This window comes from Urocitellus parryii, chromosome 3, assembly GCF_045843805.1.
Source record: "Urocitellus parryii isolate mUroPar1 chromosome 3, mUroPar1.hap1, whole genome shotgun sequence".
NCBI lineage: Eukaryota > Metazoa > Chordata > Mammalia > Rodentia > Sciuridae > Urocitellus > Urocitellus parryii.
In genome coordinates this window covers 86,735,001-86,758,490 of record NC_135533.1, presented here as the reverse complement: position 1 = coordinate 86,758,490, position 23,490 = coordinate 86,735,001, and the positions used below count along the sequence as shown (strand labels likewise).

Sequence of the window (23,490 nt, the reverse complement as noted above, 5' to 3'; positions counted from 1 at the left end):
AAAAGGGCTAACTGTTCCCATTTCCCCAATGATCCTCCCAGTCCATCAGTGTTAACACTGGACACAATGTAAGGTTTCTTTTTCATTCATATTGAAAGGGTGAAAAACAGCACTCAGTAGTTTCCAGATAGACCAGACAATCTATGTAGAAAAAAAGTTCCATATGCACATAGTTAGTTAAAAATATGCTGAGTCTTACATAATTACTGTGTTGGAGAAAAGGCCATGGTAGAGCAATAGGTCAGATAACTACTGTGGTTTTCTCTTTGCAGCCTGAGATAATATAAAAATAATTACACACACACAAACCAGATTTTCCAAACTGCTTATTTAGTTTCTAGGTCAGTGTAGCTGGACAAATCCTCTGAAAGTTAAGTTTTACAACTGACCATGAATGATTAGTTCACTTATGTTACTTCTGTAAAATGCTGCATATACTTAGACGTTCAAGGGACTGTAATGTTTACTCCTCATTCTCTGGAGGTTTTCCCTCCTAATAAGTACTGTTCGAAAGAAGGAGCAGATCAAAAGCCATGCTCCTATAAAAGCTGAACCACATCTTCATTACCATGTAATTAAAACTTCAGGTATACAAATAAGCTCCAATCTACTTAAGACTCATTCCATCCAATAATGCAAACTTAGCATTTGCAATGTAATGTAAGTATTAATTTCATAAGTATAGCCAACTCTATGAGAACATGCTAATTTTCCCTTCATCCCAATTTAACCAATTTGTACACACACAAAAAAATGCAATTGAATTATTTGTCTCTATAGAAGAAAAAAATGATACATCAATCAGCCCTTGTGGTCTCAGATATGTAAAGCATCCTCTATCTTGTGCCAACACAGACTTGAACTAGCTCACTGAGATGCTGTTAAGGGAGAGAGGGAGAAGGCCCACACTGGCTGCAAGCACAGGAGAGAGTAGTGCCCACTTTCTCACCAAATGATAAGTTAAAGGGCAACAAAGAAAGCAATGTATTTGGACAACAAATCCTTTGAAGATTTCCACAAAGAGACAAGAGATAGGAGACATGGTCAGTGGATTTCAAAATGGGCACATGTGCTCCATTAAGAAGAGAATGCAGTAGATGCCATTTTTTGGCAGGCTGCCAGCCTTGTCAATTATCTCAATCCTAGTGAAGTCTTCAATCCTGGTGGGATTTCCACCTACCCAAGTGTCCTCTACCAATTTCCCCAATCCTAATTGTCTTTTCCTTTTCCTAAGATATACTGCGGAGTCTCCATGTCTCTGGAAATTAATCACTATTTGAGAGATTAATTGGAATTTTAAGGCTATTAATTGAAATTTCCTCCTTTTCTCACATTTTCAATTTTGAGAGAAATCTACAAGGACTCTTTTAGCAACCAGAACATATATTTAGAAAAAGAGAGAAGTTCCAGCCTCCTAAAAATAGCTGCTTCTCTGACATTTTGACTCTGGATTGTCAATCATCCCACCACCTAGAGAATTACTTAGGCTTCTTGCAAATTCCACCTGGAGATTTTTAAAAATTGGTTTACATAATAAGATTAATTAATTATAACTATTGAAATGTTAAATGACATCATTTCCACCCTTTAAAAGAACTCTTTCATATTCAGAATCAATCACTCGAGGAAGAGGAATAAAAAATTCAAAACCAAAAGACAGTAGCTAAAACTTTGTCCCATAGGTTATGGTTCTTTCCAAGTTTTCTTTCCCTGGGGAGCTGAATTGGCCTATGACACAAAGACACAAACCCATGCATGCATGCGAGCACACATAAACACACACACACACACACACACACACACACACACACACACACTATAAGGATATAACTTTCCACCAGAAAAAAATCCTTGCCCTGGAATGACATAGCAACAAGTATTTTAATTCCTGTTGTTAACCAGAAGTAAATGTCTCCTGGCACATCATAAACATAAAATTGTAACTCAACTACAAAAAAAGACCTCAGAAAACAGACTCAGACTTGTGTGCTGGTTTGAAAATGCTTTATTCCTGGTACGAAATTATGTGACTAGAGGCCTGGCTCCAGGCTAAGCAAGACCCTTAATCAGGACATCCAGAAGGTCTCCCAAGACTGTGTCATTTATAGTACCAAAAAAAAAAAATGGAAAACTGGGAGTGCTTCATGGAGACAGAACTACTGTGCCAGGAAAAGTGAATGGGTGACAGCCTCCCACTCTTCTTGTTCTCAATCTAGGGGCGGAGACCTGAGCCACTGTTTGTAAGTGTCCCCATGTAGAACCTCTGCTGGTGTCTATGAGAGGGTATAAATAAGACAGAAGTGGTAGCAAGGGAAGCAAGGAGTGTGAACAACAAGGATTTATGACTAACAATGACTACACAATTCTACAATGCCTCACAAAGTTCACACTCACTCCTCAACTTTGGGCTGTGAACTCCTTTACAGTGAGGGCCATGTCTCCATTCATTTAGTCATCCATCCAAAAAAAAAATTTAAGAAGTGTGTGACAGTCCTTCTGCCAGCAGCAAGTGACCTCAGGGTCTCTGCATTCATGGAGCAACAGTCCACTGAAGACAAACTCAGAATAAAGTTCCAACAGGGCTGCTTCACATCTCCTTATGTTCCTAGAGCCTAGCACCAGGGCTCCCAGCAACCAGAGAAAAGAGGGAAAGGAGGGAGAAAGCAAAGATGAGAAGAATAAGACCCAGGGTATTGCACCTCCCTGACAATTTTCATAGATAAGATATTTGGGTAATAAATAAATAAGGGATAGCCAAGAGCAGATTAGTATATACCATGTATTCAAACGTAAAAATATTTATTTATCATCATCTGAAATTATAACTATTAAACATGTTCAGGGGGCTGGGGTCATGGCTCAGTGGTAGAGTGTTTGTCTGCTACATGTAAGCCACTGGGTTCAATCCTCAGCACCACATAAAAATAAACAAATAAAATAAAGGTATTGTGTCCATCTAAAACTGAAAAAAAAATTAAATTCAGAAATGACAACATTTTCAAAAATGTAACCCTTATCAAATAAGTCTGCAGTCAAAAATTTGTTAATAGAAATGAGGGCAGATACCACTAGAAGATGAGCACTCCAGTATTGATAAGGATCATGGGTTTGTGAAATAGAAGAGATAAAGAATTCTGTAAGAACTGAGCTTAACTTGAAGGTTCCTCCCAGAGAGCGGATGTTGATTCAGAAAGGCTCTCCATCCTGGTACAGATGAGACTTTCTAGAAAAGTCAGGGTTTCAACACAGTCGCGACATATGGCCTGTGTTTGTCAGATTCTCATCACTGTGACAAAATACCTGAGAAAAACAACTTGGAGACAGAAAGATTTATTTTGGCTCACAGCTCCACAGATTCCAGTCAGTAGTTGCTTGGACCCAACTCTGGGCTTGCGGTGAGGTAGAATGTCATGGCAGGGAAGGTGGAGTCTAGCAAAGCTGCTCAGCTTGTGCTGCCTGCCATGAAGCAGAGAGAGCAGAGGAGAAGGGGCTGGAGAAAGATGTAGTCCCTAAGAACACTCCCTTCAATAGGTCCCACTTCCTAGAGTTTCCACCACCTCCCAATGGTCCAGTCTAACGATGAAACCATCAATGAACTAATCTATTGATGAGGTCAGAGCCTTCATGACACAATCACTTCCCAAAAGCCCCACCTCTGAACACTGCTGCATTGAAGACAAAGCCTTCAACACATGAGACCCTGGGGAACATTTCAGATCCAAAAAAGGAGTGACAGGCTGAAGGCCAGGGGAGAAGTTACTCCAACTTCTATAGAGAAACACAAGTAAAATATTAACAAAAATGTCAGGGCTGCTGTGTGCTAGGATCCATCCTAAGTCCCTGGGATGGTACAAAGTTGAATAAGATCCATGACCTTTTGCAAGGTATTTACTGTTTGATTAGTCAAGAGCCACAGAAAAGCAAGCTGTATTTCCGTATCAGTGAAAGTATTAAAAAAGAATCAGGATTGAACTGACTCGTTTTGAAGGATGGAACGCCACCTGCTTCATCAGGGCTTTGGAAATATCCAGAAACACCATCTACAGAAAAAGGGGAGAGAATGCACAACCACAGGTCCTCTCCAAAGAAGGTCTCCTGAATTTCCCTTTGCAAACTAGTGAACAAAGACACTGCCAATCAGGCTGACTGTGTGAGTGTGCATCAACATCAGAGTAATACTGCATATTTTCTAAGTTTAAAAAGGATTCCCTATATTTTAGAGAAACCAACGGAAATATTTACAGATGGAATTATGCCAGGCCTGGGATTTGTGTCAAAATAATCCCAGGGATGGGGGGTGACACCTGGCCATGATTTGATCACTGTTGAAGCTGAGTGATAAGAAGCCAAGTAAGGATGGAACATATCTGAAATTTTTCACACAAAAATTTTTCATAAAAAAGTTATTTAAAGTATGAATTGGGAATAAATAAATTAATGAATATGTGGAAGAAGAAAAAATTTATAAATGATCATGCAATATTATAGTGCTCTCATTGCAGCAAGTCAAACACAAAAATAAACTTCTTGAAAATCATTTTAACATATGACTACAAGATCTACATCAAATGCTGTATCTACCACAACTGTGTTTGGCACAAAGAAACTGAATCTACCATATCTCTGAGGTCCCAGGCCAATTTATTATCTGTTTTACAAAATGCTAGCCACTGCCCTATTGTGGATCCTGAAACCAACTTGCGGATCCTGATTTTTTTTTTAATTTCTTACATACATCACAATAGAGGAGTGCATTACCTTCATAATTTTTTGCATTACGATTCTTAATACACCTTCATACCACAACTTATCAAATCTCTGTTTGTATATAAGGTATGTTGACACCAAATTCACATCTTCATACATGACTTTTGTATAATGATGACTGTCTCCTTCCACTATCCTTGCTATTCCCATTCTCCCTCCCTTTCCCTCACACCCCTATTCCCTATCTAGAGGTAATTTTCCACCCATGCTCTCCCTCCCTACCTCACTTTGAGTCACCCCCTTTATCCTGATTTTTAAATGAATAAGTATAAATACAATAGAAAGACAATATCAGAAGCATCAGGTATGTCAGGGTAAGTGCTGTTTGTAGAACTTGTGTTTCTGTGTGTGCATGCACACACATGCACATGCACGCAGAATATGTATTTGGTTTACTCTCAATTATAATATCCAGAGTGGGTCTTTCAGATCATGGCACTCTCTTCTAGAACCATCCAGGGATGCCAATGTCAGTGTAGAAACCCAAGTCCTTATGAGGGCCAGCAAAGCCCACCATGATTTGCCAGCCTCCTTCCTGTTCAGTCCCACGTACCTCCCTCACTCTGGCCCCATTGGCCTTGTTCCTATTCCTGGGACATTCCAGGTGTATTCTCACCTATTGCTCCCTCTGTCTGTAATGCTGTTTCACAGATATGGGCACAAGGATTCCTTCCCTCTCAAATGTCACTTTCTCAGTAAAGCCTTCCCTGACCACACAACTTAAAATTCAGAACCCCCCTACCTGTGGTATTTCCTATCTCACTTTCTCATGTTTTTCTCCATAGAACTTATCACCTTCTAATATACCAAAATAAATTACATACAATACAATTATATATGAAGATGTGTATATATACTATAGTTTCTTATTATAGTTTCTTTATTTACTATCTCTCTGTTTAAAAACTCCATGAGGAACAGAAATTTTGTCTATTTTATTCACTGCAGTAGTATCTATCACCTCTAGAAAATGGTTAATACTCATTAAATATACATTGAATGAATTGTGCATTTGTGTGAGTGAATGTGCCTTGGATTGTGATATGAAATGTATTCCCTAGTATGAGTCATATTCCAAGAGTTTTATATGACACTGCCCTAGGGCATGCCTGGAATATCCCTGGGCTTACTTAGAGTGTGGGCTGAAGAACAAATGCAAAGCATGCACCCAACAGTCCTTTACATCTTACAGACTGGGTACCAGGAGCAAATGATGCCCAGGGTAGCCACTATTTGAAATATGTGTGTATGCAGATGGGGACAGCTATGCTCCCTTGGGGGAACTACCACAGTATCTTATATTAGCAAAAGGAAATAGGCAGAATCAGAAAAATTTCAAAAACCCTTGCAGATGATCTAGTCCAACCTAATAATTCTACAGATGAGCATCAAAGTTACAAAATGATAATGTCATTTGCCCCAGGGCTCAGAGAAAGTAAATGCTGAGATAGAACTATTGTAGACTTGGGTCATGTGACTTTTAGCCCAGGAATCTTTACATCCCTTAGTCTGCCCTAAAAATGAGAAACACAAACCTGCTGTCCAAAAGCTGTTTGGGGCCTGTTCTCTTTTCTTTGCAAATAATCTAAGATTTTCTCTAGTTAGGTGCCAATCATCTATTCTACTGGAACCTTGACAGTTTGAAGGGATCTCTGTTTTAAAAACAAAGAGCTGCTAATGATCACTACTTCTCCTAAATAAAAGCCTTAAAAATTCCTTGCCATAGCAACCAGAAGGGGTTGAATCATCTATTATTTTCCCCTGACTTTCTAACAATACAATTCCAGCTTGTGTCAGGCCTGTGGATGTTCCTCTGTCAAGAATCAAAACCTTAAAAATAATAATAAATAATAAAAAAAGAATCAAAACCTTTAACACACACTGTCCCACTTTTCATTAGGGCTAAAGAGTCTTTCCATTTTTTAAATTAATGGACCTATATTTTTCCATAACTATACACAAAGCACTTCAAACCATCAAGCACTAACAAGTGAAAGCCACACATCAGTAAAAGCTGTCATTCGCCTTAATTTGGTAGGGAAGTAGCTCACATTTTCAGGGAGTGATATTATTACAAAGGAAAGGTCTGCAATAATCATTTGGTCCTTGGCTAAGTTATACCAAGTCCTTTGATTGGGAGGAGAGATGTGTCTTAAAACTGTTTTTGTGGTGGCCTGTTTTAGTCAACTTTTTCACTGCTGTGACTAAAAGACCCAACCAGAACAATTTTAAGGGAGGAAAAATTTATTTGGGGGCTCGGGGTTTCAGAGATCTTAGTGCATGGACAACAGGCTCCATTCCCTGGGGCTCAGAGTGAGGCAGGACATCATGGTGGAAGTGTATGGCGGAGGGAAGTGGCTCACATGAAGATCAAAAGCAGAAAAAGGTGTCTCCACTTGCCAGATACAAATATATACCCCAAAGCCACGTCCCTAATGCCCCTCTTACTCCAGCCACACCCCACCTGGCTCAGTTAATCCGACTAGGGCATTAATTCACGGATTGGGTTAAGGCTCTCACAATCTGATCATTTCCCCTCTGAACCCTCTCACACTGTCTCAGGATACCTCACATCGAAACCATAACATGGCCTTAAGAGATTCCAAGGTCTGCGGACATTCATGACCTACTTGTGGAAGACATTTCTGTTCCTCTTTTCCCTCCTCCTTAACAAAACCCTGTTCTGTCCAGTTCCCACTCCTTCACCAGAGTCTGACCCATCCCCATTCCAGGAAGAGATCATGGCTGCATGAAGTGCATCATGGGAATCCTATTTCCTTGCCAGTGATTGGTTCATATCTAAGTATGTGACAAAACTATAGCCAATGAGGCAAGGGGAGGTTTGCTGGAGAGAAGATGTTTCTGAGAGTTTTCTCATTTTCCACAGAGAGAGGAGGAAAAGAGTATCCCTTTTCTGTTTCTAGTTTTGATGCCAGGGATTGTTGTTACCATCCTGACACCATAAGGAGAGGGAGAGACTGAGGACAAAGCTTACCCACCAAGACTGCAGAGCTGGGAGAACTGCAGAGAAGCAGAGAGAGCAAGATGCCAGCTCTCAGAACCATGCTACCTGGGCACTTCCAATTAGGGTTTTCTGTGTTTGCAGCTGAAACCTAACCCATAGAATAATTGCAGCCTCGTCAGGAAGTAGGGAGGTAGTTACACATGTTGCTGTTAGCCAGAGGAAAAAGTTTGAATGGATGACAGATTCTAGGAACACTGATTCTTTTGTTACAGATAGCTTGGCCTGTGACATTAAATTAGGAGGAGGAACAGGGTGCCGTGGTGCATGCCTGTAATCCCAGCAGCTTGGGGCGCTGAGATAGGAGGATCACTAGTTCAAAGCCAGCCTCAGCAATGGCAAGACACTAAGCAACTCGGTGAGATCCTGTCTCTAAATAAAATACAAAATAGGGCTGAGGGTGTGGTCAAGTGTCCTGAGTTCAACCCCTGGTACCAAAAAAAAAAAAAAAGTCTTAGGAAGATTAAGACAGAGGCCAGCACAGGGCATAATATCTGTCCCATGAGTGTGATTGGAGACCAGGGACCATCAGATTTCATCCAAGGGAGGACAAAGAACAACAAATCTACTGTAGCCTATACTTTATTTCCTCCTCTGGATGCCAGGAAAATACTCTGAATGGGACATTAAGAACTAAGGAAGAAATGTCAGTGCCTGCTTTGTCTTCACACACCTTTGAATGGACATTTATTTGTATTTGGTGGGGGAGGCTATCTCAGTTGTCCCGTGAGGACAAAGAAGGAGAACAGGTGGTGAAGAGCATAAAGGAAAGTAAGCCACAGAGAGGCCACAGAAGATTGAAGCCTGTCCAAGAAAGAGGCCTCCCAGGGACTGTGTTCCCCAAAAGACACCAGTCTTTACTTCCATTAGCACCATGCCAGAGCCAATCTCTGTCCAACCAACAGAAAGACAATCTTGCACTAAGAGTCACTAAACACGGGGGAAGAGGAAACATTTAGCAACCTGGCATTTGGAATCAGCAGGTGTTTAAAAGAAGCTTATTAGTTGGAGTCATTCGAGTGTACTGTATGTTGGTGTACAAATTTTTATATTTGTACTAATTCATATTTTAGATCTGATCAAGTGCATTTTTCTCTACTTGTTAGGAAGAAAAGTAAACACTATCAGAACATCTGAGACAGCTTCACCTGTGTAGTATTTTGTCTTTCTAACAAAGTATTCATAGTACTGTGATCTGGGTGATCAAAGTGTATCAGCTCTTTGATTAGAAACAACAAAAGAGCCAGTAGACAATATCCTTGGAAATGTCTGCACGGGCACCCGTCTGGTGGGGGCATCAGGAGGCAGCAACAGATGCATCACTGTATTAATAGTCAGGAGCACCAGGGACATAGTGGAAATATTTGATTTCTGGATGACTCTTCTTCTACTATGAGGGCATAAGAGTTGTACCCAGGGTTTTGAAAGCTGGATAAAAATTCAATTAACTAGTCATGAGAAATGCACTAATTGCTTTGTCCGGCATCAGCAGAGGAGACCTGCTGTCCTTACTCATTCTTAAATCAGAAAGAGAATGCCACAGATCTTGGGGGTTGCAGGAAGGGAGACATTTGTGCAGTTAAGGCTGAACTGACCTTGGGAACCCGCCATAGAGAACAAGTCCCTTTGTGCCCCTATGTGACCATCAGAGGAGATCGGCAGCTGGCAGTAGGAAAAGGATAAACGTGGAAATAAAAATGGGAAGAAATATTTAGATTTGATCCAATGAAGTGCATTTTTCCTCTACTTGCTTAATATAAAAGTAAACACGACCAGAACAGTTGAGACAGACACACCTGGGTAGTATTTCAGCCTAGCAAAGCAGCCTGCCACAGAGATGAAGTGTTGATGACGTTGGTGATATTCTCAGTGAGTAGGACAGAAATGTCTCCTGTCTGATTATAGGCACCCAGTCCAGGACCAACTCGATTCAAGGGTTTTTTTCCCCCATCCGCTGGTCTTATAATCATTTTGCCTTATTCTTACGATATCCATTTTTGGCATTTCTTTTAAAATATTTTTTATTGTGGATGGACACAATATCTTAATTTTGTTTTTTTTTTTTTTTTTTGTGATGCTGAGGATCAAACCCAGTGCTTCATGTGTGCAACACAAGCGCTCTACCACTGAGCTACAGCCCCAGCCCAGCATTTTGTAAAGTAAGTTTCGAAGGGATATAATTCATATACTCCACAATTCATATGTTTAAATGTGAACAATTTGATCACTTTTAATATTATATATATATATATATATATATATATATATATATATATATATATATATAAAATAGTGCAACCATTACCACAAACAGATCAATTTAATTAACTCAAAAAGAAACCCATGTCCATTGGCAGTCACTCCCTATTTCTCTTCAATCCTCCTAACCCCAAGTGGTGGGGGGAAACCTAATCTATTTTCTGTTTTCATGATTTGCCTATCCTACAGGTTTCATATAAGCAACAGCACACAATACTCAGTCTTTTATGACTGGGTTCTTTCATTTAGCATAATGTTTTCCAGGTTCATCCCTGTTGTAGCATGTAAATTACATCAGTTGTAAAATATTTCTCTGCAGCCTTCTGTGTGGAACTCTACTTTGGCTACATACGTTTCCTAAGGGTCCACTGTTCGCTTCTGAAATGGGCTTGTGAGCTGCAAATCAAATTAGGAAGTCCTGATACAGCAAAGATCATGTGATTTTGTTGGGAGTCTATTGCCACTAAGTGAAAAAATACATGAATTTCCTTTGTTAAAAAAAAAAATCTGAAAACCATTGAAGGTATGTAGCTAAAATGAACCCATGAGGGGGTCTTCGCAGAGCTGATTTGCAGACAAAAGGAAAACGAGGGGCTACAGTGGCACTGCTACGACACAGCACTTGGCATACAGATGTACTCATTTGCCCAGCATCTAGTTAGAGTGCTGACTGCATGTCAGACCCTGTTGCAAAGCACTGAGGACTCAGCACCGAATAAAGCAAACATAGCTGCTTTTGTGGAGTGTGTGTTTTAGTGATATGTGACAAAATTATTTTTAAAAGAAAAGCAAGAGGGCTGGGGATGTGACTCAAGCGGTAGCGCGCTCACCTGGCATGCGTGCGACCCGGGTTCCATCCTCAGCACCATATACAAACAAAGATGTTGGGTCTGCCGAAAACTGAAAAATAAATATTGAAATTCTCTCTCTCTCTTAAAAAAAAAAGAAAAAAGAAAAGCAAGAGAATAAGAAAGTTGAAGGGAGTGGTTACCTTTGGAAGGAGGAAATAAAAAAAGATGAGGAAAGGAAGGGAGAAGAGTACAGAGGAAAATTCAAGGATAGGTAATTTTCCTAACTTGGGTGGTGGCTTGCTTGTGATTTTTTGCTATGCTTTATGACTTGCATGTCCATGATGAATATTCTTTTGCACATTCAGACTGTTCCCTGATTTAATGATTTTTCACTTTTTGATGGTGCAAAAGCAATGCATGCAGAAGAAACTGCACTTCAAATGTTGAGTTTCAGTCTTACACTGGGATAAAAGTGGGCAATAGGTACTCTGTCGTGATGCTGAGCAGGGACAGTGAGCCCAGCTCTCAGTCAAGCACTTTACCTTGCAATCCCAGTGACTTGGGAAGCTGAGGCAAGAGGAGCACAAGTTTTGGCAACTTAGTGAGTCCATGTTGCTAAGTTATGATGTGTGGTTGATCAGGATATTTAAAATTTACAATAAGTTTATTGAGAGTAATCTCATTATAAATGGAGGAGAATGTGTATTGATTTACATAAATTTTAATTTTAAAAAGAGCCACTCCTCTAGAAGGGAAAGTATAAATAGCAGTGTCCCAAGCTAATCTAAAATATCACTGGGATTGTGAGACACATACCACCTTCTTACAGAGCAGAAAAATTCTCAACTAGTGAAATTGCACTTCAAGATTTTAAAAGGCTATTAAAGAGCAGGGTCGGGGGGGGGTGCTGGGGTTGTGGCTCAGTGGTGGAGTGCTTGCCTAGCATGTGTGAGGCACTGGGTTTGATTCTTAGCACCAGCACCGAAAATAAATAAATAAATAAAAAGGCAAGCAAGGTGATGTATTGAGGGAAATTTTTTCATATATCTGAGAAGATCATGAGCTCTGAATGATTACCATCCCCCAGGAAAGGAATCTACAAAGCATCTTCTTAGAATGTGAACCACTTGAAACCTAATATTTTTATATTTTGTTTCATATTTCAATGTTCAAGTTTCTTTCACAAACATTTACACCTCTGATTCTTACGAACAAGTGGAAACTCAGAGAGGTCCAGGTAAACAGGGCTAGCTGGTACTAATGCTTGGACCAGATCTCTGACTTCCAAATTCTTGTCACTCAATGCCACTCTTGAAGTTCATGGTCCAGATGAAACCACGTTTATTTACAAAGCCCAAAGGTGGATGTTAGAAACAAGTTTCAGAGAGCTAAATAATTTAAATCTATAGAAAGAAATACCAATCCATTCAATGGGGAGAGAATGGGTGGAACTTGTTACTATAGAAGGCACACAGATGAAACTCCAGATGGATGCGACCATGTCTCCAGGAACTCCTGAATGGCAGCTTTACACACGGCTAGTTAAGAAAGTAACATTCAGTAGGGCATCTCTTCCCTGAAAGGCTGCTGTGCATTATTGTAAAATACCCCTACTGCTATCACTGGGGTTAGAATACAGAACCAAATAGGTATTATGGCAATCATTTTGTTCTTGGGACAAATGACATTCTAACTTGAAATCGTGTCTTACATGTGCATTTACCTAGGATTTTCTGTGGTCATTCTTAATATGAATTAATGATTTCAGCAGCATTTACAAAGCCCCTACCAATTGCTTTTCCTTCTGAGAAAGAATTCATATTTAGAAAAAAAGACACATGGGTTAGTTTGACTCTGTGAAAACCAGCATAGGGCTCCCATGTGGCCAAAGTTCAGTCCTAGGGCATAATTCCAGAGGGAAAAAAATGTTTGTGCCCTGGTCACTGAGTACCTTCAACCCCAGATATTGCTTATGAGGGAGATAGCGGAGAAGACACCTGGCTGGAAACAACCAGAAACTAACTCAAAGGGCACACACTGAGGGAGACAGAATCGTGCACTCTTTGCATATGCAAGCCAGGAGATAGTATTATTTACCTAATAAACATGGTTTAATGTTTTCACTGTCTGTGGGGACCAGCACTGTAAAATAAAATGGCTAATTTTCCTATAATAAAGTGAATTTAAATGAGCAACTTAAATCAATATTAGGCAGCCAAATTATGTGTATTAATATCTACACATCATTAACATAATCCCAAGTGGATTATTTCATTACTAAAAGTAATGCTAGGCTTGACTTTCATTTCCCTTGATATTAATGTGTGGATATGATACAAATTCAGTTAGAAATAACTTTTGTTTGAAATCTAATCCACTTCCACTCTCTGTGTTTATATAGATACACCAAAACACAAACATAACCATACGTGTGCACACACATACAGATTTACAGTAGAACACCTTGTGCAAAGGCTAGCAAACAAGAGTTTTCTACACAAGAAGAGAGAAAAATGTGTCCCTTGTTTCCTCAATTCCTTTCCAACTTCAGAACATTGCAGGATTTCTCTGGAAGGAGTAGTGTACATAAATCTAAAGTCTGGAGTTATAACAATCAAAAACAAAACAACAAAAAGCAAAATTTGTCTAAACAGAAACCTGACAAATGTCCCAAACTGTCCCTCTCTATGGCACATCATTTCAAAAATCAATGTAAGATTCAGGATCTGAGAATTAAGACTCAAGTGCCTTTGGACAAAGGATGAGTTTCTGGCTTGCGAAGTATGCAAGGCTGCAACCATGGGGCCTCTGGGCAGTGAGTTAGCAGGTTGGGTCTGGTGGATTCTGTAATGAAGGCTACAGCATCCTCACTGGACTCATCCAGACCACTGCTGTCCAGTACAAAGACAATGTGAGCCACACGTAATTTCAAATATTCTAGTAGTTACATTAAACATATAAAAATAAAATAAAATTAGTCTGGTGCAGTGGTGCACACCTGTAATCCCAGTGATTCAAGAGGCTAAGGTAGGAGGATCACAAGCTCAAGGCCAATCCCAACAACACAGCAAGATTCTCTCTCAAAATAAAAATAAAATAAAAAATTAAAAAGGCTGAAAATGTTGTTCACTGTACAATGCCCCTGGGTTCAATTCCTAGTACCCCAAATTTTAAAATAGGGACTGAGCTATAGCTCAGGGGCAAAGTGCTTGCCTGGCACATGAGAGGCACTGGGTTCAATCCTTAGCACCATATAAAAATAAACAAATGAAATAAAGGCATTCTATCCATTTACAACTACATTTTTTTATTTTAAATAAAGTAAAATTAGTCTTAAAATTCATTTCATTTAGTCTAAATATTTCAACATATATTCAAAATCTTAAAAAGTTATTAGCAAGATATTTTTATTTCTTTGTGGTTTTTTTTTTTTTTTTTTTTTTTTTTTTTTTTTTTTTTTTTTTTACTATCTTTGAACCCTGTATTTTACACTTCAGCACATCTCAATTTAGACTGGTCACATTTCAAGGACCAATAGCCGCATGTGGCTGCCATATTGGACAGGGAAATTTAGGTCTTGAGAATCAGGCCCTTGTAGGTCAATGCTGCAGAAGACTTATTCCCAAAGCCATGTCCTTGCTTCCTATTTGTTTACTGTCCCATTATAGTCTCTCAGATTTATTCCTTGGAAGGAAAATCATTAAACAAAAGGCATTTTACTTTGCAAGTGTGGCATTTTATGTGAAATAAGGAAGTGCTAGGTTTCCCTTCCTTGAAACTCAGCCAGTACTATAGGGGCAGGGAGGGCAACCATGGGGGTGATGAAATATAGGAATTGGACCTCTGATGAGAAAAGAATTGCCTAAGATTATCACCCCAGTGATTCTGTGATTCATACTGCCCTACATCTGTGATCTGAGTTCATGCCAATAAAGAATAAGCCACACATGCCAGTCTTCCTGACTCCAGTGGCCACAATATCCACCTCTTTCTTGACAGTTGTTTGACACTTTAAAGATATCTTCCACCTTTACACCTTTACACTTTGTTGTACTTGAAGATGGTAGAAGAAGTTCAAGGAGGAGAACTACTTCCTTTTCTCAGGAACTGTCATGTTCCTGCATCTTATTTGCATACATTTTCTCCCAATTAAATGAGCTTAAAATTCCAAAAGCCAACTTTATTTTCTAAAAAAAACTCAATGCATTCACTTTGCCCTGTATGTGGGCCTTTTGTCGAAGCAAAATACTTCTAGCCAAACTGTTCGCTGATGGCCAGGTTGGTAGAAAATCTCTTTTAAATAACATGCTTGTATGTGCCATAGCAACCTCAGTCCACACATTCACAATTTTCCTATTTTCTTTATGATGTTTTGGAAGAGATACAACTGTAAGATCCAAACTTTTTCTGGACATGGACACGTTTTTCCTTTTGGAGGGTGAAATTACAACTCACTGGGTTTATTTCAAGAAGAAATTGAGTTACCATTAGGGAAACAGCAGACCCTTTTTTTTTTTTTTTTAACTTGAATCAAGCCTCAAGACTAAAGGAGTTTTACAGACATTTAATTATTGTTCCAAGCATCATTCTCCAGCTGACATTCCAGAGTTTCCCTCAAAGTTATAAAACATTTTCTTAAAGTCAGTTTGTGAAATTAATGAAATATAAGCTAAAGAGCAAAAGGAACAAACACTGAAATAAGAGAGCCTTTGATCAATCCTTAGCTTATTCATTTTGCTTAGGTCTCTGTCTTAAAACTACACCAGTGCTGTTCCACAGAATTTTCTTCCCAGTGATAAAAATGTTCTATATCTGCATAGTCCAATATGATAGCCATCGGCCATGTATGCTGTTGAGCACTTACAATGTGCTTAGTGCAAAGAAAGAAGATTTTTTTATTTTATTTTATTTAAATGTAAGTAGCCTCCTGTGGCTAGTGGCTCTAGTTGTAAACATAGAGCTCTATAGTTGGGGCAGGCCTGGCTCACTAAAATCTCTGTGCCTCCATAGGCACAACAGCTTTAAGATCTAAGACCCATTTAAAACACAAGGCACTTTATGACTTCTTTTTAGAAAGTATTAAATAATTAAACAGAACAGCCTTCATGAATCCAGACAGGGAAAAAAAAATCCGCAACAAAAATCTCTAAGGATGATGCTACTCTCTGGGGTGAGCCAGGAAGGAGGTTGGAGAACTGATGTTATGGGAGCCTGGGACCCGGATGACAGTTCTGGCTCTAGCTCCACCAGCAACTAGCTGAGAGGCACTGGAGGGTCCTGAGTGCCTGGGATCCTAATCTTACTTACACAGTGTTAAAATCTATTAAACAACATCCATTAAACAACATTCTAGACCTATCAGTCTAACTTGTATTAAGGATGAAGGAAATTTAAACATTGGTTGATTTAAAATAATACTTTTATGCTGTTAATGTTACACTGCAAAAGGGGTGAGAGTGTGTGATGTTAACAGGCCAAACATCAAAAATAAAGTGATGCTGTAATTCTGCCATACTATATTCAAAGATAAACTCCCACAAAGGTGTATGATTAATTATAAATGAGGAAGAAAGCAGGTTATTTGCACAAGCAGCTGGTGGCTGGCTTACCGGAGGTGCACAGCAGGAAGTTTTCTCACCTCATGAAAATGTTCCTATCCCAGGACTTGCGCCTTAGACCCCAGTGGACAGTCACAGAGGTCCCTAGCAGATCTGACAGCCTCTAGGGTCAGCACATATCTAATACCAGCTGGTTTACTCTAGCTAAGGAGGCTTTAAATAAACCTTTGCATTTGTTAGTAACTTTGAGACACACGTCAGTATTTTATGTCACAGGTGCCCATCTTGACCCTCTGACCTGAATCCATGTGTATTCCTTTCCCACATGCCAAATGGAAGGAGAGACAGCAGGGTGCTCCAGGGTTTGGAAATGTTCACAACAAAGTAAACCAAATGCAAAATTTATGAAAACATCCCTAAACAGAAAACAGACAAATAACAGCTTGGGGGTAGGGAAAAAGAAAGGAGGAAAAGAAAGAGGGAGAGGAAGAAGCAAAGGAAGAGAGAAAGGAAAGGGGAAAGGAAAGAGGGAAGAGAAGAAAGGAAAATGAAAAGGAAAGAGATATGGAAGTAAGAAAGGGAAGAAAAGAGGAAAGGAAAGAAATAGAGAAAGAAAGTGAAGAGAAACTCATTTGTTTTGAAAATTAAATGACATTTCAGAAGTCTTGTGATGCAAATGCACTCATAAAAGATAAATGACCAGGAGGTGATAGGTGGGTGCTATTAATCATAAGCCTATCTAGCATTAGGTCCATTTTTCTTTCTCTGTATCTGTCTTGGCAGGAATCTGGATCTTTTGGCAGAAAACTCTATTCTAAAACATACCAGTGTGATACTGCTTGTGTACAGGTTTTCCAAACCAAATGTCCACTTATTTTCACTATTGGGCACAAACAGGAGACCCTACGGAGCAGCAGACGGCCCTCAGCAGGGCTCACACTCAGGCCAGGCCCCAGGTAGCAGGCCACAGAACACAATGTCCAGATGAACCATACACAGATTGGCCTTGGAAAATACCTGGTGTTGGCATCCCTCAAAAGTGGAACAAATGACAGATTCATCCAATACACTTCATAGGATTAGTAAGGGGGATCCACATTTCAGCAAAATACATACATCAGTCGGCCCCTTGTCAAATGCTGCAAATATGCAACATTGTGTTAGCTCTCCGCCACTGTGACAAAACACCTGAAACAAATCAACTTAGAGGAAAGAATTAATTTGGCTCCCAATTTCAGAAGTTCTAGTCCACGGTCACTTGGCCTCATTGCTTTTGCACCTACAGTAAGGCAGAACATTATGGTGGGCCACATGTGGCAGAAAAGGTCCATTTACCTTTTGGTGGGGGAAGCAAAGAGAGAGAGGAAGGGGTCAAGGTCCTTCAAAGCCACACACCCCCCCCTGACTTAACTTCCTTCTCCAGGCCCCTACTCCTAAAGTTTCCATCATCTGCCTATAGCACCACCCTAGGGATCAAGCCTTTATCAGGTAGCTTTTGGAGGGCGTTTAAGATTCAAACCATAGGGGCTGGGGCGAGGTCTCAGTAGCAGAGAGATTGTCTAGCATGTGTGAAGCACTGGGTTCCATCCTCTGCATCACATAAAAATAAATAAATAAAGTTATGGGTCCATCTGCAACTAAAAAAATAAAAAATAAAAGAAAGAGTCAAAACATAACAAAATACACTCAAAACAAGTGTTTTTACTTCTCAGATTCTGTATTCCTGGATTCATCTGAGTTACTACAAATTGACAGTAAAGGCACGAAAATGAGATATGGAAAGGCCACCAGCAAAATAAGGACCCATGATCCTCATCTGAGTGAGTGATTTCTCTCTCAGGGTTAATTTTAACTTTGCAATGTTATTTGCAATGCTTTAAATCAGAATTTTTGTGCACATGATTTAAAATTTAAAAAAAAAAAGGTAATCAAGTCTTCCTGCCAATCTATGTAATTGTGAAATTTAGTTTCCAACCATTATCATTAAAACAAAGGTAAAGAGAAGAAAACTTCTGGAGAATCCAAAGCCCCAACCGAGAACTTCTCAGTGTGAGTATCTGTTTCAGTGATATGGTTTTATAGTATTGGACCCACTGAGTTTCTAATTACACATACACAAGTCTTTTCAGAATTACTAGAGTTTAGTTTTGCCTTCTGCATTAGGAATATGGAAGACTTGTCACTGGTCACAACCTATCATTTCTAGGGTCAATGCCAGTATGACCACAGAAAATAGCATTACTTACCTGGCCCCCAATACTGCTGTATAAATCCATATAAATAAATAAAATACCTCAATCCATTCAGGAATGTTCTTTTCCCAATTAATGTTTTGATGACTTTGCACACAATGTTGAGTTTTACCTTTTTCCATTTGCATTTTAATTTAAAAAGTCTGCATCAACTTCATTTTTATAATATTGTGTACCTGTGTTTTCAAAATCTTAACTTCTTATCCTGGGGGCCTTTTTAATATTTAATATTCTACCTTGTTCAGGTACTGGGAATATTTCATTTACTTATTACTTTGCTTGGGTTCATTTTTTTCTTGACTCAGTGAAATGATCCATTTGACAATCACATCACTAATGCCCCCAAATTTCCTATTTCAATTATAAAAGCAAATGTAACCCATGATTATTAAGAAAACTGTTTTGCAAATCATCCATTGTTTATTTCAGAATATAATCAAGTACCACAGGCAAGATTAAAAGCTTAAGGATAAGGACTTTTCTTTCTCTCTCTCTCTCTCTTTTTTTTTTTTTTCAATAATGAAAGCAATCAAACCTTCCTGCCAATCTAGGTGATTGTGCAATTGAATTACCAACAGTTATCATTAAAACAAAGGCACAGCAATTTCTCTTATATCTAATTGAATATTCCAGAAGAAAATTTCTGAAGAGTTCTCAGAAAATATATTTTTAAATTAATTTTAACCTGATTATTTCATTTGTTATCTCTCGGTTGGTAATGCGGAATAAACGACACACTTGGGTGATGTAGTTAAACAACAGCAAGCGAGAGACTATCCTCAGCAAAATCAGATGACTTTGAGCTTAATACTGAGTAAATTATTAGAGCTATACTCTTTATACAAGCACAACCAAACCTAAAGCTCCTGCAGCCTTTTCTCTAAGAAAAGCTTAGCCATGTTGAGATCCCCTCAGTCTGTACTGGATACTACAGAATCAACTGTTCCTTTTCTAGTGCTCCATGGCCCAACTATGTCCTGGGGCTTCCTGTTCCATGGAACCCACTGCTACCTGAACAGAAAGAAAGCCTTCTGCATCAACAGTAGCATTAACTGATCCAGCAACTCTGTGCATGCTGTTGCCTATGGGCCAATCATCATGACTGCCAGGCAAGAGTACCCTCCTCCAAAGGAAAAGGATCAAAGCCCTAAGGAACCTGAATAAGGCCATGAACTTCCCCATATCCAGGCTTTTGCCTAAGCTCTTCCCTCTTCAGAAATGTTCCTCAATCGGTATGGAAAAACCTACTCATCCTTCAAGGCCCAATTCATATGTCACCCTCAATGGCTGCTCCAAACTGAGGCAATCAATTCCCTCCCCTGTACTCTGCTCCACAAAATTGACTTGACTGAACTGGAACATAGGTTGTTCTTGGCTTGTCCATCTCTGTTGCACATGATAAGGAGAAGAATCTTATTCATCTTTCCAGACCAAACACTCAAAACTATGCCTGAAACCTGGAAGAGGCTCAATAAATGTTTGTTTAATAGAGCCCAAAACTCAAGATCAAATTTAGCTTACGATGGAAGAAGCAGATTTCATGTGTGTTGGACTCATTTCTGCACCCAAAGTCTAAGACAATGAGCACCCTCTTTTCATCTCTCAAAAGACAAGATTTTTTTGCACCAAGGACCAACCCCCCTACTAAATACTCTACACTCCTTATCTGAATCCCCTCTTATCTGAATCTCCTGTTAAATAGCCCTATTAATAGTATTAGCCTCATTTATGGAAGAGAAAACTGAGGCTCAAACAAGATACCGCCAAGATACCCAGCTGGTCAATGGTGGAGCCAAAATTCAAAGATGCTGATTCCAGAACATCAGAGCTAAAAGGAATCCTAGAATATCTTCCTCACTTAACCTCTTTGACGCTGAGGATTATTCAGGACTACCAGGCACACAGTAGGCCCTGGAATATGCTGATTAATAGGTTAATGAAGTTGCCTTAGTTTTCAGATTCTGGCCTTTGCCTGAGAGAACACAGCTGCTGAGACAAGCAGGCTCCATTCTTTCCTGCCCAACACCTCTCACAGGTGTGAATTGCTTGCATCCTCTGAATTATTCATGATCCACACAATGGTAAGTGTGCTTAAGAGGAACTATAATTCTGTATTTCTCAAGACAAAGTGCCTCATGGATTGGTGAATGAGCCAATATACAGGATAGGTTGATTCACACCAAATAACAAATCCATGTCCACTTTTCTGAATTTCAGCTTTCATGCAATTTCTTAGTTTCTGCTAGTATTAAAAACAGTGATACATAAAGCAGCAAAAAGAACCATCCGAAGCATCCCTACCCTATCTGCAAAGCAATTTCCATCATCCAAAGCTTATAGTGTATTGCCTTAAATCAACATATTCTTCCAAGGGCTGGGTTAGGATTTTCAATCAGGTTTCTTAAGCTATTTAAAGATCTGAAAATTCTGATGCCACAGCATCTGCAATTTATGCCACCAGTAAATCGCATGATCGTACTATCTTCCTTGTCCTTCCTCCATTCTTCTTTCCCTTTGCCATCTCTCCCCCACCAGTTCACTTTTGAGTGGGCAGCTTTCTGAGAGGGAGAACCATATGATAATAGGAAGCCAACATCACTGTATTTTAAATTCAATGTTAGTCAACCAAAATGAATTGAAGAGCAGCAGCAGTGGTTTGAGGGTACTAAAAATAAGCTGTAGCATTTGCTGAGTTCTCAGAATTAAAACCACAGGCGGTCAACTTGTTGCTGCTCTTAATAAGATATGACTGTTCTGCCCCATTGGCTGCTACTACCAGAAACTTGAACTACATGATACACCTAACAATACTGTTTTATATTAGTTGGCAGTGGTAGATAAAGGAAGTGCCATTTCCCTGGAACTGAACTTGTCAAGAAAGATAGCAGATGGCTTTCTAGAGATCACCTTGTGCCACCTCACAATTGCACCTTAGTTAAACTCACCTTTCATTTATGATTTAATTAGTTACACATCTAGGGATGTGGTTCCCTTTATGCCTGGCCTGCTGCTCAAGACCTTTAAAAAGGATATTTCTTCCTGAGAGTTTAATTTTGGGGTAATATAAAGGAATACAATATGACATAATACAATATTACTATATTGAGCATTTCCGATAGGACTTTGAGATCTTGACCCTTGAATATCATATACCACGCTAAATGTCTTATCGGCTATTCCTTTGGGGTTTGTTATTAAAGTTTTCAATGACCAGAGAGGTAGGGGAATTCTGCCTAATGCATCACTCTGATTAGAAACCTGTCATACTCAGAAACCAGTGGGGCTGCTTCTATTGATTCCTACTCCTTCGGATTCATTAGCAATTTTTTTCTCTTCAATTAGACCTGCTGATCAACCATAGAAAAGCTGAAAGAAGCCCTCCCTTTGCCCAGCCACACTTAAAAAGGGGTTGGGATACACCTTGAAAGTGAAATTACAAAGTCTTATTGAGAAAATGTCTAAGAAGTAACACAGGAAATTTTTACACACACACATACACACACACACACACACACACACACACACTTGTAAATGTGCCAAGAGTCAGAGGCTGGGCTGGACCCTCCCTTCCCCTCGCCCACTTGAATCAGGACCAGAAAGGCACAATCTCTTTATTGCTACTATCTCAAACCCATGCACCATGCGAGTGTCTTCACGGAGCTAATTTCTGAAACAAACAAAGAAAACCAAGTCTGCGAGGAGCGAGGGTCTGCTCCCCTCTGCTTCAGATTTGGGTATCCAAGGTAGCGGGCGCAGCACCGCAAACAGGTCTGGGCGCCCAGTTTCGCCCTAACCCTTCCCCGCCCCGCCAGCCCCCGCTCCAGCTGCGCCAGAAAGTGAGATCCTGCCCTGCTCCTTTCGCCGCTCGCCCGCTGCGCCCCAAGCCCCTACACTCTGGCGCCCGTACACTAAGGGAGCTACTGCTCTCCCACCTCTTTGCTGTCAGATATCAGGCGCCGAGGTGCTAAGGGCACCCAGCTGCTGACAAACCAAACAAGTGTCACACTGGACGCCTGCCCCGACTCCCAGTGAGAGGGCAGGATGGCCACAGGTAGGCTTTCTCCACCCTGGGGTGCAGGGTGCAAGACCCCGCGCGGCAACCGCGCCCGACGAGTTGAAACTCACCGGAGGATACCGAGGAGCCGGACAGGCTAGAGTTGCTGGACGCTGCCATCTCCCCGCGCCCCGCACGTCTCTGCTCGCTCAGCCCCGGTGCGGGCGCCACTGCCGCTGCCCTTGCCCGGCTGCTCGCAGCCTCCTCGGCCCCCAGCCCATGGCAAAGTCCTGGGGACGCGCAGAAAGCACCAGCCTCCGGACTCTGCCTGCACTTCCTGCTCCACCAGATGACGCGCTGCTGCCGCCGCTATTTATTTGTGGTTTCCGTCCTTCTCTGCGCCTTTGCACGTTTTTCTCCGGGTGTCGGGGGCTACATGGGAGCCTGGGGAGGCCGAGGGGCGGCCGGGGCGGTTGATCTTGGCTCTAGCCGAGTCTCACTGCCGTCCACGCTTCCCCGTGCGCTGTTGGGACCAGGGCTCCCAGGCGGCCCCGAGCCGCCCCGCCAGCTCCCCGCACCCTCCCCTGGGCTCCCGCCTTCCCGGCCGCACTTCGAGCAGACCGGGCAAAGGCGGCGGGAGACAGACAGACAGAGCGACCTCCCCCTTCTCCCTCCGCCCCAACTCCGCTCGCGCGCACACAAAGGAAGGAGAGAAGACGCGGGCGCTCGGGGCTGGTTCAGCTGCCGCGGGCTTGACAGCTCCTGCGACGGGGGTTGAAGGGAGAGGATGCAGACTATAGGGCGTTGGGGAGACTGGTCACAGGAGCGACCCCCGAGGTGCTGGGGA

General features: G+C 40.8%; 1 protein-coding gene across 1 annotated transcript in view; it reads right to left on the bottom strand.

The window, feature by feature from the left end:
- Nucleotides 1-23,003, bottom strand: part of Chn2 (chimerin 2) — a 300,787-nt gene extending 277,784 nt beyond the window's left edge. Inside the window, exon 1 of the mRNA XM_077796763.1 lies at nucleotides 22,775-23,003. Coding sequence (XP_077652889.1) covers nucleotides 22,775-22,823 — 49 coding nt within the window. The 5' untranslated portion in view covers nucleotides 22,824-23,003. The remainder of the gene's footprint in view (nucleotides 1-22,774) is intronic.
- Nucleotides 23,004-23,490: the final 487 nt, after the last annotated feature.